This window comes from Delphinapterus leucas, chromosome 15 (assembly GCF_059928025.1).
Source record: "Delphinapterus leucas isolate spDelLeu-1000000601 "Yukka" chromosome 15, BTC_Dleu_Yukka2, whole genome shotgun sequence".
Lineage (NCBI taxonomy): Eukaryota > Metazoa > Chordata > Mammalia > Artiodactyla > Monodontidae > Delphinapterus > Delphinapterus leucas.
This window is the reverse complement of record NC_143143.1, coordinates 41,363,582-41,378,184: the sequence shown is the minus strand read 5'-3', so window position 1 is coordinate 41,378,184 and position 14,603 is coordinate 41,363,582. Positions and strand designations below refer to the sequence as shown.

At 41.2% G+C, this 14,603-nt stretch overlaps 1 protein-coding gene across 1 annotated transcript in view; it reads left to right on the top strand.

Annotated features, from left to right (window-relative positions):
- Positions 1-14,603, top strand: part of RALGAPA2 (Ral GTPase activating protein catalytic subunit alpha 2) — a 264,917-nt gene that overhangs the window by 67,373 nt on the left and 182,941 nt on the right. The window contains 2 exon segments of the mRNA XM_089896513.1: positions 5,579-5,809; positions 13,545-13,712. Coding sequence (XP_089752639.1) covers positions 5,579-5,809; positions 13,545-13,712 — 399 coding nt within the window.

The following is a 14,603-nucleotide window of genomic DNA, read 5'->3' as shown; positions in this document are numbered from 1 at the left end:
ACTTAGGAAAAAATCTAGGAGAATGTATAAATTTGGGAAGTGGGAGACCACCTTTGGTAGAGATGAAACCCACAAACCAAAGACTAATCGAGGTTTGACTTTATTTTAAAAAATAGAGCTTCCCTGGTGGAGCAGTCTGCCTGCCGATGCACGGGACACAGGTTTGTGCCCCGGTCCGGGAAGATCCCACATGCCGCGGAGCGGCTGGGCCTGTGAGCCATGGCCGCTGAGCCTGCACGTCCGGAGCCTGTGCTCCACAGCGGGAGAGGCCACAACAGTGAGAGGCCCGTGTACCGCAAAAAATAAAATAAAATAAAATAAATAAATAAATAGAAAAAGATTTAGAAATCTTTTTGATTTTGAATTAGAATGTCAAAATATAACATAAAGCCAGGCCCAAGCAATAGACTGTGAAAACATTGGTCACATCATGACTGTTCATAGTCTCTGCTGTATAAAGAGCACCTATGAATAGATATGAAGACAAATAAGTTAACCGAAAATGGACAAAGGAGGTGAAAGGCAATTCACAGAAGAGGAAATAAAAATGGCCCTGGATCTCTCCAGCAGTCAGGAAAACACAGTTAGTTCTGAGCCACGATGAGAGGCCTTTATTCACCCATCAGGGAGACAAAAACTAAAAATCCTCAGGTAGACAAAAATCTGTAGGAAATAGAAGAAACTCAGTCACACTCTGATAAATTTTTCATGGTGTCTCAATGTGGTTATGCAGGCAATTCAAAACGCTGTCGTAGAAAGGATGTAATTTTTCCTGCCTAGTTTCAAAATTTCAGAAAATCATCACCTGTATTTATTGAAAATAAGTTGCTCATTCTTGAAAAATACATTTGGAGGATAAGAAGTAGCAAGACTAGCAAATTAACCACTGCCTCCAGGTTCTAATTTTTTTCCTGTTGACTCTTCACACTTGTGACTCATTTCCTTTTATTATATAGCTAAAAGTGTCATAAGGTTCTGACGTCCTGAATTGGTTAGGAGAGTTTTAGCACCCTAACAGGAAAAAGGCACCAGAACTCAAAACTGTCATATCCATAAAAGAAATGTTTCAGTCTTCATAAAAGAGCAGCTCGAGGTGAGGCTGGCCGAGGCTGTGGCTGGTGCCTGCCCTCTCCCTTGTTCTCTCCTTCGCCCTTTCCCTCTGCTCCTCCCTGAAGGTTGCAGCAGCAGCTGGGGCCCTGCTTTCCTAGTTCATGTTTAAAGACAGTCCAGAAGTGCAGAGCCCTTCCCTTTTGTCTTTGGGGAACAATTTAGGTTACCTGTGCGCTCTGAGGACAAAAATAAGTTGCTGATTGGCTCAGATCTGGGGGTGTGAACAGCCCAGGGGGTGGTGACCAGCTTCCAGGAAGCAGAAGGCTCCTCTGGTGCCAGGGGTCAGCTTCCTGTGAGGCAGGTGCGCTGCATGCGAGGGGTGAGGTGCAGAGCACTGGGGTTCCATGAAGGGGGAAGGGATGCTGGGCAGACACCATCCAGGCCCACGGTTACTGTGCCCTGAAGGTGGCCATGCCCAGACATGGCCACTGCCATGGTCCAGGCTGTTAATACACCTTGCAGTCAGTTGTTATGTTAGTTTCCTGCTGTTACTGTAGCTAATCACCACCAATGTATTATCTTACAGCTCTGGAAGCCAGAAAGCCAAAACCGGTCTTAGTGGGCTAAAATCAAGGTGTGGGCAGCTCTGTGTTCCCTCTGGAGGTTCTGGGGCGGAGAGGGGGGTCCATGCTCTTGCCTTACCTGGCCTCCAGAGGCTGCTGCATTCCCCAGCTCACCGCCCCTCATCACATCATTTCTCCCTCTGTTTCCATCTTCACATCACCTTCTCTGTGTCTGCTCCTCCTGCCTCCTTGTGGATCCTTGTGGTTACATTGGGACCACCCAAGTAATTCAGGGTCCTCTCCCTATCTCAGCGTCCTTAGTCACATCTGCTCAGGCCCTTCTGCCACATAAGGCAGCGCAGTCAAAGGTTCCGGGATTCCGCGTAGACATCTTGGTCATTATTCAGCCAACCTGTCTCCTTGTGTTTCCGTTTCTGCCTTACAATTCTGTTTTCCCTCTCGTCTCACGTGTGTCTACCTTATGTTCTGCTCCTCATTTATATCATACAGGAGAAAAAGCAGTTTAAACAACTGAATATTAAATTTTGGAAATGGAGTTGCAGGAATAAAAGCACATGTAATTGTATTTATCTCCTGAAAGTTTTTGTTTGGAGTTTCAAGTTTAATATAATTTTACCCGTGTAAAGTGAACATCACTGTCTAAGTCAGGTGATCCAGAATCTCTTTTCAAAGAATGTACTGCTCTTATAAAAGCCCTTTAAAACAATATTTTATAATGCTGCTTCCAAATAGAGTTCACACTTTTGCCACTATTACTGTGTTAAAGGTCATGTATGGGGGTTTTTGTGTGTGTGTTTTTCCAAAGTGAATTTACTTCCTTTTGATCTAGAACTGATAACTTTGACAGTATTTTTCACCAGAGAGGAAAGGAATTAGCTCACTTAGCCCTCGGAGAATGTGGTTTGACAGATATTCTTGTTTGGTGGCATCATTCATGGGAGAGCGAGAATACGGTTGCCTGGAAATCTGGTACCATGTTGGCAACAATGACCACAAATCCCCCTTTCAAACCTGAACATTCTTGGTGCTTCATCTCAGCCAAAAGTGTTTTCAGTGAACTATTATTTATTCCTTGGTAATTCATTTTTGTATGACATAGAAGTACTCCAGCACGTATTAGAGAAAGCGGAGTAGTGATTTTAAAATTTCAGTAGCACATTAATTAAGCATTAAAACCCAAAGAAGTCCATGAGGGAATGAAAAACAGTGTGCGATACTAAGACAGTTGATCGCGCTTATTTGTATGATAACTCTTTAGTTACAGTGTTAAAGTACCACTTTTACTAATTCTGAGCCAGCCCTTCAATAATGATTCATGGGCTATGGGTTTCCCGAAATTGTTGTATCTTATGGGATGAACAGTTAGAAAAGATGAATCACACAACTTGACACCCCTGGGGAAGCTTGTGTATCACACAGACCCACCTGTCTGTTGACTGCCACTCTAGTGCTCTGTGTTCTTACTTCTATCAAGGCAAGCGTAGGCTGCCTCCAACCCCATGGGCAAATCATGACGGGGAATTGAGTGGCATCAGGCATCACCAGCAGAACGGCAGCTGCATCCTCGTTTCACACCTGCTTTGTGGGTGTCCTCATCTGGCCTGACCCTGAGGGTGAGCAAGTCTCAGTATGAGCCATGGGTTGAGAGGAAACCAGGGTGGGGAGGGGAGGGATTAAGTGGAGCCTGTATCATGCAATTTCCTGAGCCCTAACAGCACAGACCTAGTCCAAGCAGATATGTCTGCTTCACTGGCTAAGCCTTCATCGTATGGCAAAGAGGTAAAAAGCATCTTTATATTTACCACCAGAATCAACTAATACTAAATTGTAGTTGAGAATTCCAGCTTGATTGTAGTGGGCAGAAAATGGACCTCTCTCTGTAGTTAATTCGTATTCATTCTTTTATTGTTAATCTTCAGAAAAGAGGCAAGAAATGATTAAACTTGAATTACCAGTTTGTTTCCACTCTCATCACTTACTATAATTATAAATGTCTGTTAAATCATACAGATGTTTTTGGAAAGCAGCCTTTTGCTGGTGCGAACTAGCGGAGGCTGAGAAAAGCACTGTTTTATCAAGAGAAGTAGTTTTCAATTTATGGCATGATGGGAAGTTCATCTATGTTATCATTATGTTCTATTTGGATCACAGAACTCACTTTTTAGAAACAATTTGGTGCCTTTAAACATAATTCTTTACATACATGATTTTAGTTATCTAATTGCTGTGTTATCTAATTCGTTATCTAATGACCTCAAAATGGAGTGGCTTAGAACAACCACCATTTAATCATATTACTTATTTCCCTTTCTGGGTCAGGAATTTGGGTGGGATTTGGTTGGACAATTTGTGTGCTTCATGTGGCATTAGCTGAGGTCAGTGGGCGGTGGTCAATGGCTGGCTGGTCCAGAGGGTCCAGGATGACTTCATTCCCGTGCCTGTTACTCTGGTGGATGCAGCTGGAAGGCTGGGCTCTACTGGGCCTCCCTTTCCACGTAGCCCCTCTAGCGAGGCAGTTGGACTTCTTCCCTGGCCGCTTAGGGCTCCGAGAGCAAAAGTTCACAGAGATGCCAAGCGGGAGTGGTCAGCCTCCTGGGCCCGGGGCCCGAGAAGGCACAGGTCCCCTCCACCCTTCCGTTCTGCTGGTTAACTCTGTCCCCCAGCCAGTGGGGATCCAAAGGAGGGGACGCAGATTTCCCCCTTCTGCAGAGGGAGTGCCAAAGAATTTGTGGCCATTTAAATTTTTCTATGTAAGTATGTGTGTACTTTTTTTTTTTTGGCCTGTTGGGAAAATGAAAGTTATTGATCAAAAAGTCACAGTTTATTAAGCCATAAAGGACATTAGATTTAATCCAACCTCCATGCTTTACAGATTAAAAATGTATGTATATCAGTAAGAATGAGTAAAATTTTATTTTTCTCTGCAAGGTAGTTGACCCATCAAAAAGATGAAATAATTTCTATAGGGTAGCTCACTGCACAGTGTGGCAGTGCCTTTGATAAGCCACACAGGCTTAATATCCCAGGCATGAAGAGAAAAGTTACTATTAATATAATTTTCTATTAATTTTCTCTAGAGATTATTTTTTGGATATCTGCTTTGCTTTCAAACTATCCTTGGTAGTTGCTGAAGTTATTTTGTACGACTCATTTCTTGTCACTTCTTGTAAAAAATATTCACAGTCGGTAGAATTTTAGTGGTATGTGGGTTATATATTTTTGACACAAAAGAATAATACTACTGTAATTTACAAAGATTGAAGCAAAATTACATGTATGTTGTGTTTGGAGGAAATCTTTAATTCTGGGGGAAATGAGAGCAAAAAACAAATTAAACTTTGTGAATGCTTACATAGATTATTTTATTTCTTTGTGCTCCTAAAGCCTCTAAATATTTAAAGTTTTATAAATATTTTAGTTAAGTTTGATCCGAGATTCTGAATATAAAACTCAGATCAAGGTCCTTCTCATAAAATACTCTTTAAAGATATTGACACTCCTCCGATCAAGGTGTCACTTACTCATGTGAATCAGATGAAGCTTCCCAGCACTGTGGCTGCAAAAAATCCACCAAATTTTCAAATCTCTGTGACCGTAGATTAAGTGCTGAAGGGTGGAGACCAGAGGTAAATTCATTTACACATTAATTTATTCTGTGATTTTACAGATATAAACCAAACGTTTTAGGCTGATAACATTTCGCAGCCTCCCTCCCTGCAATACTTTTCCCATTAAAATAACTTAGTTGGGGAGGAGGTTAGTTGGTGAATTAGAAAGTGGGTAAGTGCAGGTCCTGGAGTCCCTTGTGCTCCGAGCAGGGCTGCGTTTCAGCTGCTCTTCAACTGCATGGTAACCGGAGTCCGTGAAAACAAGGCAAGCCTTCAGTCTTGCCAGGTGTTCTGGAGTCTGGGAGGATCACTCAGGAGCGGGTGCCTTTCTTGCAGACCGTCGGGGGTGGAGGTGCAGTGCCGGAGCGGGCGCCAGAGCTGGACAACGGCGGGGCGACCGAGCAGGACAGAAGCCACTCGGACAGTGGCACCTTGTCCGAGCGCCGGCTCAGCAGCTGCAGTGTCTGTGGCGTTGAGGAGGAGCACCGCGCCGTGTATGAGATGGTCCAGCGCATCCTCCTGTCCACGCGTGGCTACATCAACTTCGTGAACGAAGTGTTCCGCCAGGTGAGTGTGTGTGTGTGTGTGTGTGTGTGTGTGTGTGTGTGTGTGTGTGGTCACAAAGCTGAAGAGGTTTTTGTTCTTGTTTTTTCACTCACACTACTCCAAGAAATATAATCGACAAGTTGGGCTCCATCACACAACTCCATAATGATTTCTCTAATCCCTCGTTTAATGTGTCATGTGGAGGGGTGTGATTTGGGCTTTTTGGTAATTTTTAATTTTGTTTTTATGACTTTGGTTTTTGTAAAATTCCTACACGGGTGGGAAGATTTTATATTTGAACAAAATCATCCTGCAAATACCTCGTGTTTCCATAACAAACTTTAAACCCAGAGGGAGGCAGGGAGAAAGCCGCTCCTGAACCCCCGCAGCACTGAACCCCCGCGGCACTGAACCACCGCGGCACGTGAGCACAGCCGAGACGGCCCGAGGCTGGATTGTTCCAGGGCTGTAGGAGCTCACGAGCTGCAGGTTCCTGCACAGTTGGACTTTGCCCACAGAGGCATATATATGGCAGGCACCTCTAGTAGAGGTATTTATGGCCTGAGGGGAAAAAGGAGGCTGGGGAGGGGATTCAGAGGAAGGAAAGGAGCCGAGGCCAAGACATTGAAATAATTGACCTTTGGTGGAAACTGGGAGGTGAGAAGGTGTCGGGATGAGCAGAAGTGCAGACAAGAAAACAGGTGCAGCGAGGGAGGATGCTGGAGAGGTGAGAGCAGCCGCCGAGCAGCCTGCCCACCGCTGCAGCTGATTCATTGTCTGGACATGTGTGTGACTGGACACATGTGTGACTGTCACAGTGGGGAGGGAGGTGCTGCTACTGGCATCTAGTGGGAGGGAGCCTGGATGATTTTAAGCATCTGTGGTGCACAGGACAGCATCCTCCCAACCTCCCCGCCCATGACACATGTGCCCACAAGGCAGTAGTGCTGCTGGGCAGAAACCCTCAGCTGCAGCTTCGGACATAGGAAGCAGGGCCTTGATGAGGTGAGACAATAGCCTGGCACATCGGAGCAGCCGTTGGCCACCTGTGTCTTGGAACCGGTGCCCCGGGAAATGGAGAGCTTGTATGTGATGAGCGGATAGTCGTTCAGTCTGTGCCCCGAGCAGAGGGGGAGGCCCTCGGATGGCAGAAACCTGTTGGGGGGAGAAGAGGAGGAGCCTGTTCACACATGAGCGATGCACGTGCACTGCCAAGAGCTTCCCGCGGAGGCGAGACCCGCATGGGGAATGAGGAAACCTTCACCTCTGAGGCTTATAGGAAAGAAACATCCACCAAGAGTGACAGTCCCAGCACAATCCACAGCAGTCTAGAGGTTTTACTGTATTTTGTATTTTAATCAATAAAAAATTTCTACTTAAGAAAATGGTGAGAAAGTGGCCATGGACAACATGGAACAAGCAAGCATGGCTGTTTTCCCGTAAAACCTTACTTACAAAAATTAAGTGGCAGGCTGGATTTGCATTGTGGATCATAGTTTGCTGATCCTGATCTAGAGTAATGTTTTAAACCCTTGGATACAAATACTTAAAATCAGATATCATTAACAAAGCTTTTAAATTTTGCACAAGAGAGAAGTGCTAAATTGATGTGGTTCTACCTATATTGCGTATTTATTTATTTATTATACACAAAGCTCCATTTGCATCCATTATTGGAATTCCACCCCTGGCAATAGTGTCTTCTAAGTTCTAGATTCAATCAAAATCCTAACTCCAGTGTAAATTCAGTTTTGAAGTAGAAACTGCATCATTGAGGTAACTGCAGACTACTTATGCCTGAAGTTATGAGCCATCTTTGTATCATGAAATTCAAAAACGTTTACATTTTATAATTATTCTTTTTTTTTTTTTTTTTGCGGTACGCGGGCCTCTCACTGTTGTGGCCTCTCCCGTTGTGGAGCACAGGCTCCAGACGCACAGGCTCAGAGGCCATGGCTCACGGGCCCAGCCACTCCGCGGCATGTGGGATCCTCCCGGACCGGGGCACGAACCCGTGTCCCCTGCATCGGCAGGTGGACTCTCAACCACTGCGCCACCAGGGAATCCCTATAATTATTCTTAATCAAATATAATTTGAAAGCTTATATGAAATTTTAAATATGATTATTATGCATTGTTAAAATACTGAAATAGAGACATTTGGGAAAAGGGGCATGGGTTTGAACATTGCGTTTTATTGCCCTCTCTTGGTCAATGATGAAGTTTTCTTTTATGGAAGACAAAATGTGACTTCTTTTATAATAATTTCTTTTTTAATTTTAAATTCTTCAGAGATTAAGCCTAAAGGCTGTTAAAGTTTAAAAATGTGCATTCATTCAAGAAGTGCACGTTTTCAGTGTGGAGTTAAGATGTGTGTGTACGTAACAGAGAACAGCGCAAGAGGCAGGTCAGATGTCCACACGCATGATGTGGGAACAAAGGCCCACGAGGACCACTGGGGGCTGGGTGGCTCAGGGCAGGGCTGACAGAGCAGTCACCTCAGACTGGATGGTTCAGTGAGTTGAAGGCGGTGGCCATAGACGGTTCCTGAGGGAGATGAGGTTTGGCAAGGTTCAAGGCAGTCTCCAGCAGGCAGGCTGGGTGGGTGGAGTGCGTCAGGAGTGCAGTTCTGATCCCTGGGCCACTCCACCAGAAACTTGTCTCCTAACTGCTGTTTTTCAGGCTACCTTATGTGATCATTTGTTGGTCATGAAATCAATGTAGTGGGTCAAGAGCCAGTATTTTTTAAAAAATTAATGAAATAGAGTAAAATAGAACAGACCAAAAAAACTCACAGCACAGTGCATATTGTAAGAATTAGTATTTCTTTGTGAAACTTCTGACTTATTTTTGTGTATACTACATACACAAATGCATATATCCTTATGGAAAATGTCTTACTTAGGTTATGATCTGAAATGAAAGCACTGCTCTAAAGGATGTTTGTTCACTAGGTTGTTTTGTTGGTGGTTTGGTTTTATTTTAAAGAGCAACTTTATTTTTATTAAAAAAAAGATGAATTCATTAGATAAAGATAGGATCTTTCTATAGATATAAGTATAGTGTAGAAAGCCAAAAACAAATCACTCAAACACTGCCATCCAAGTAACTGTTATCAGTGTTAGAAGAGCATCATTCTAGGTATTTCTCTGTGTGTATAGATGGCTGCTGGCCTGGCAGCATGAGAGACCAGCAGAGAGGACAGGGTGAGACAGGATATGAACAGACAGGAAGCAGCCTGGTGGACGGTTAGACAGGAGGGCTTACAGATGAGCTGATAGACATAAATGAACTGGCAGGCAGGCGTAGAACAGACAGGAAGGTGCAGACTGGCCAGCCAGCAGAGGTGGAGATAAGCAGGAAGGTATAGCTAGACAGGTGGGTGGGTGCAGGTAGACGGGCAGACAGAGGTAGAATTTGGCTGGCAGGGATGGGTAGACAGGCAGGCAGGCAGGCGTGGACAGAAACAGGCGAATTAGACAGAGGTTGACCAAGGTGAAGGCAGGGGCCACGACAGGTGTGTGGAAGTGGCAGGGTTGGGGTGGGGGACCTCAGAATAGCTTTATGACAAGGAAACCTTTAATTCTGAATGCATCTTTAATGCAGTTTTAATGAGTAGTTCTGAATTTTATTTTTACCTGAATTTAACAGAAGAGAAGACAGCAAACCCGAAGGAATTGTTGAAATTCCAGTCAATATTCCTTTACCACAAGAAATATTAATTGCTAGAAGACGTGTCTATAATAAAAAGATTATAATAGCATTAAAATATTGGAATCACTTTTTACCTGCATGTTTTAATGTTAGGTGGCACTTGATTTCTTGTTATGAAACGTGAAGAGCTTAGCAGCAGTATTTTTTTGAGCCTCCTCGCCCCATCTGCTGATTTCATTATATTATAAATTTATAATATAATGAATATATAAATATGCATTGTATTGTAAATTTATATTTGCAGTTGATTTTGGAATCCTGATGGGCAGAGGCATTTAATCTTGGTTCTGTATTTTGACAGATTCGTTCCTCCTGGTGTCCACAGCCCTAAAATACTTGCTTTGATTGACTTCTTGGTTGGTCTCGTTTTGTCACTGAGTGGTGTTTTCAAGAAGTTGTATTGGCAGCTCTATTCCCTGAGTCCTACTTATTTATTTATTGAACTATAGTTGATTTACAATATTGTGTTAGTTTCAGGTATACAGCAAAGTGACTCAGTTTTATATATATATATATATATATACATAAAACATATATTACATAGAATATAGAATATAACATATAGAATATAACACATAGAATATGGAATATAGAATATATATGACATACAGAATATAGAATACAGAAGATATATATATATTCTTTTTCAGATTCATTTCCATTATAGGTTATTATCAATACAAGATACTGAATGTAGTTCCCTGTGCTATATAGTAAATCCTTGTTGTTTATCTACCTTGAGTCCTTTTGTGATGGGTAATGTTTTCTTTTTGCCTTTGCACATGAACAGTAGTTTAGCTGGGTATAATAATTTCAGGTCACTTTCTTCCTCTTAGGAATTTATACATCAAAACTTTTCTAGATAAACAAATCAGAAGAGGCAAGAAAACCTCACAAGGATTTCAGTTATACAGTTGAGACTTTAGAATGAATATGTTAACACGTTTAAAGAAATAAAAGACAAGCTTGAAAATGTTTGCAGAAAACAAGAAACCATAGCAGATGACTAAGCAGATATGACTAGGAAGAAAATAGAACTTCTAATGATGAAAAAAATGTAATAATTGAAATATTAAAGGAAAAACTTCAATGGGTAGGTTTAATAGCAGATTAGATACAGCTGAAGAGGGAATGCATTTGATGACAGGTCTGAAGAAATTATCCTGAATGCACCTTGGAGAGGCAAAGAGAGGAAGAGTATGAGAGATTGAGACGTGGAGGAGAGTGAGAAGGTCTGATGTATGTGTTCAGCTCTCTTGTATCCTTGTTATTTTTATTTTTTTGCGGTACGCGGGCCTCTCACTGTCGTGGCCTCTCCCGTTGCGGAGCACAGGCTCTGGACGCGCAGGCTCAGCGGCCATGGCTCACGGGCCCAGCCGCTCCGCGGCACGTGGGATCTTCCCGGACCGGGGCACGAACCCCTGTCCCCTGCATTGGCAGGCGGACTCTCAACCACTGCGCCACCAGGGAAGCCCTATCCTTGTTATTTTTGTCTGCTCTTTTCTCAGCTGAGAAATATCCTACTCTGACTGTGGGTTTGTCTATGTTCACAGTTTATCAGTATTTGATATATATGAATATGAATTTTACTAAGTAAAATTCTTAGTTGCAATACAGATTTAGAATTATTATATGTTCCTTTGAATTGAATCTTTTATCATTGAGAACTTTCTTTTTCTCTAGTAATGCCTTTTTTTTTTTTTTGCCTCAAAATTGTTCTTGCCTGTTCTGAATATAGCTCTCCAGTTTTCTTTTGGTTAGTATTTTCATGGTGATCTTTTTCTAACTTTTTGCTTTCAACGTCCCCTTTTCATATGTTTTGGATGTCCTCTTATAAATGGCATGTGGTCTTTTTAATAGTTTTTAAAATCCACCCTTATAATCTCCATCTTTTGATTGGAGCGTTATTGCATTTACATTTAATGTAACAACTGCTATAATTGTGTTTACATCTACTATCTTACTTTCTACTTTCTGTCTTAATTTTTTCAGACTGATTACATTTAGCATCCTATTTTTCTCCTCTAGATAAGTATTTTTACACTCATTTGTAATACTTTAAGCATTAACAATATGCATCCCTAACTTAAAATCTAGCTAACTTCAACTTTTACCTCTTGGTATGCATTTTAGTTCCATTTACTCCTTCTCAGTTTATATACCACTGTTATGTACGTGTATGCCATTTAATGCCATATTATGAATATATAATATGTATTGTATATACACAAATATATATATACATATACATATATATCATCTCTTTCAGAACTACTGTAATTATTTTATCCAGTTTTATTCTTTTTATTCATATATATTCATATATATATATTATTCATTCAGATTTATCCAAATAATTACCATTTTTATTGCACTTTATTTCTTCCCAAATCTCTGACCTGGAATTATTTTCTTTCTGCTTAAAGAATAACTTTTAGTATTTCCCTTAGATTAGGTCTCTTGGTAAAAATTTTCTCATTTTCTTATCTGAAAATGTCTTTGTTTTGCTTTTATTTTTGAAATATTTCTTTATGGATGTCAGATTCTACTTTGGCAGCTGTTTTCTTTCTGCACATTGAATATTTTGTTCCATTGGTTTTTGGCTTTCATTCTTTCTTTGAGAAGTTATGCTAAGTTATGTGGTTATTCCTTTGGAAGAAATGTGTCTTTTTTCCCCCTGGCTCCTTTTAAGATTTTCAGATTGTCTTTGGTTTTCAGCAGTCTTAGTGTAATATACTTTGAATGTATCCTGCTTGTGTTTCTTTGTGATTCTTGAATCTGTGGCTTGATGTGTTTTATCATTTTGGGTAAAATTCTCAGCCATTCTATCATCAGATATTGTTTCTGCTGCTTTTGACTCATTCTTTCCTTCTGCATCTCCAGCCATGGAAAGGATAACCTTTGCATTGAGTTCTCTCTCACCTCTCTTCTGATGGAGCCATCCTGTGTCTCTCTGTGCTTCATTCTGTATATTTTCATCGGATTTTTTTTTCCAGTTTACTCTTCAGCTATGTCCATCCTACTGTCAGCCATTTACACTGGGCTTTTAGTTTGGGTTATTTTATTTTTCAATTTCATATACATCTTTTTCTGATACTTTACCTAGATCTCTTATATGTTTAAATTATTATCTGTTTTTAATGTGATTTTATTAATGTTGACTTCTTTGCTCACATTTCTGATTTTTTTACTAATGTGCTGTATATCATATTAATCAGACTGTGCAAATAATTTTGGTTTTACTGTGCTTTTATTTTCCTCCAGAGGGCATTTATATTTGCTTTCTGGGAGGAAGGTAATATTGAATTTGGGTTACATAGTTGTCTATGTTTGGATTCTGATCACCTTAAACAAAAATTCTGTGTGCAGATGTGTAAGGGGATTCTTTAATGTTAAAAAGTTCACATAAGTATGCATAATGCTACAACTGGCCAGTTGGACAACTGACTCTCAAGAAAAGAAGGGAGGGAAGGAAGGAGGAAAGAAAGAAGGAAGGGAAAGGAAGAAAGAGAAAGGAAAGGACAGGGAAAGGCAAAAAAAGACAAAAGAAAGAAAACAAAAGCCCTGGTTGGTAACATTTGCCAACTTCTGTGTTGCCCCTACTCCCACTATGGCCAATTCAAGTTACCAACACAGTGTCACTGAACGTGAACTTGGGAAGAGACATGACAACTGGCTGTACTATAATCTCTACCATCTCATCATCTATTTCTCATTTGTGGGGAAAAGTTCTGTTGTACAATTATTATTGTTCATACAGTGAATTAATATATCTCTATAAGTATGCATTTTGGTTATTTTGTGGGAAAAAAAATTGCATTTTGTTTTCTGGCCCAATTACACAATTGGCCCAATTGAAGCAACTGCTGTAAACACAATTGTCTTTTTTCCTCAGATAAGTTTGGTGTGCACAGGAACATGTGGCCCTGTGTAGTCTGTGTTTCAAAGGAAAGTCTGAGATTGGTGCTGGGTGTTGAAAATGTCTGTTGGGCTCTTTGGTGACCTGAACTTGTGTTAAAGGGAGTTTCTCTTACCATTTTAGGCATTTTTGCTGCCTTCCTGTGACATAGCCGTAACCAGAAAAGTAGTTCAAGTGTACAGAAAGTGGATCCTCCAGGACAAACCTGTGTTCATGGAGGAACCAGACATAAAAGAAGTTGCCCAAGAAGATGCTGAAAAATTAGGATTTTCAGAGACTGATAACAAGCAGGTAATATCTTATCACTTAGTGTTTGAGTTGGGAACATCTGTATTAAAACATAAAGCAAAGTATTCTGCTCAGTCAAGGGTCGCAGTCAGGCCACCTCTTTGTTGTCAGCTCTGTTGCTCTCGGGTTGCTGAGTTCCATGATGAGCGCCTGCCTCAGGGAGGCTGCTTCTGTTCTCTGTTCAAGGTCCTCTGTCACATCCTAAGCTCAGGCTTGGCCACATGTGCGTGGCAGCTTCTTTATTCACTACTGCATGAGAGTCTTTGAATAAGCCAATATACTTTGCATGTCTCTGTATGAGACTAAAAACGTCACTGCCATATCATTGATATGCTTAAATAAGTAATATTCACTTAACTAAATTTAGAATGTTTTGGCAGACTTTCCTTGTACAGTGGCCATACCAGCAACAGTCCAATGTGACACACAATATTAATAAGCGAAGTGAGCCTCGCTTCAGGGCTGGGTGCTGTTCTCAGAGAGGGGTGCTATCAGGATGGACCTTTCATTCCATGTTAGATAAAGCCACAGGTGCGAGTGGGCCTCTACTTGATGCACAAAAAAAACTTAGGTCGTATTTATATTTCTGGCATGCTATTTTGACATCTAGTCTGAGAATTCTTTCTAAAAGTGGGTGTTTGTCATGGCAATTAACACCAAACATTAAAAAATACTTGTAACCAAAGGTATATCACTTTTAAATATCTACATTAATTCCCTAATTTGATTTTTCAATATTGAAGTCATCTTAATAACTAGTCATGAGATCAAAACAAATCAACAGTCATGTTCACTGGGTCACTGGACAAGCGTTATCTATTTCTTCAGCACATACTAAGTGCTAAGCACCATTTTAGGTGATGGAGGTAGAATGGTGAACACAATAGAAGAGAG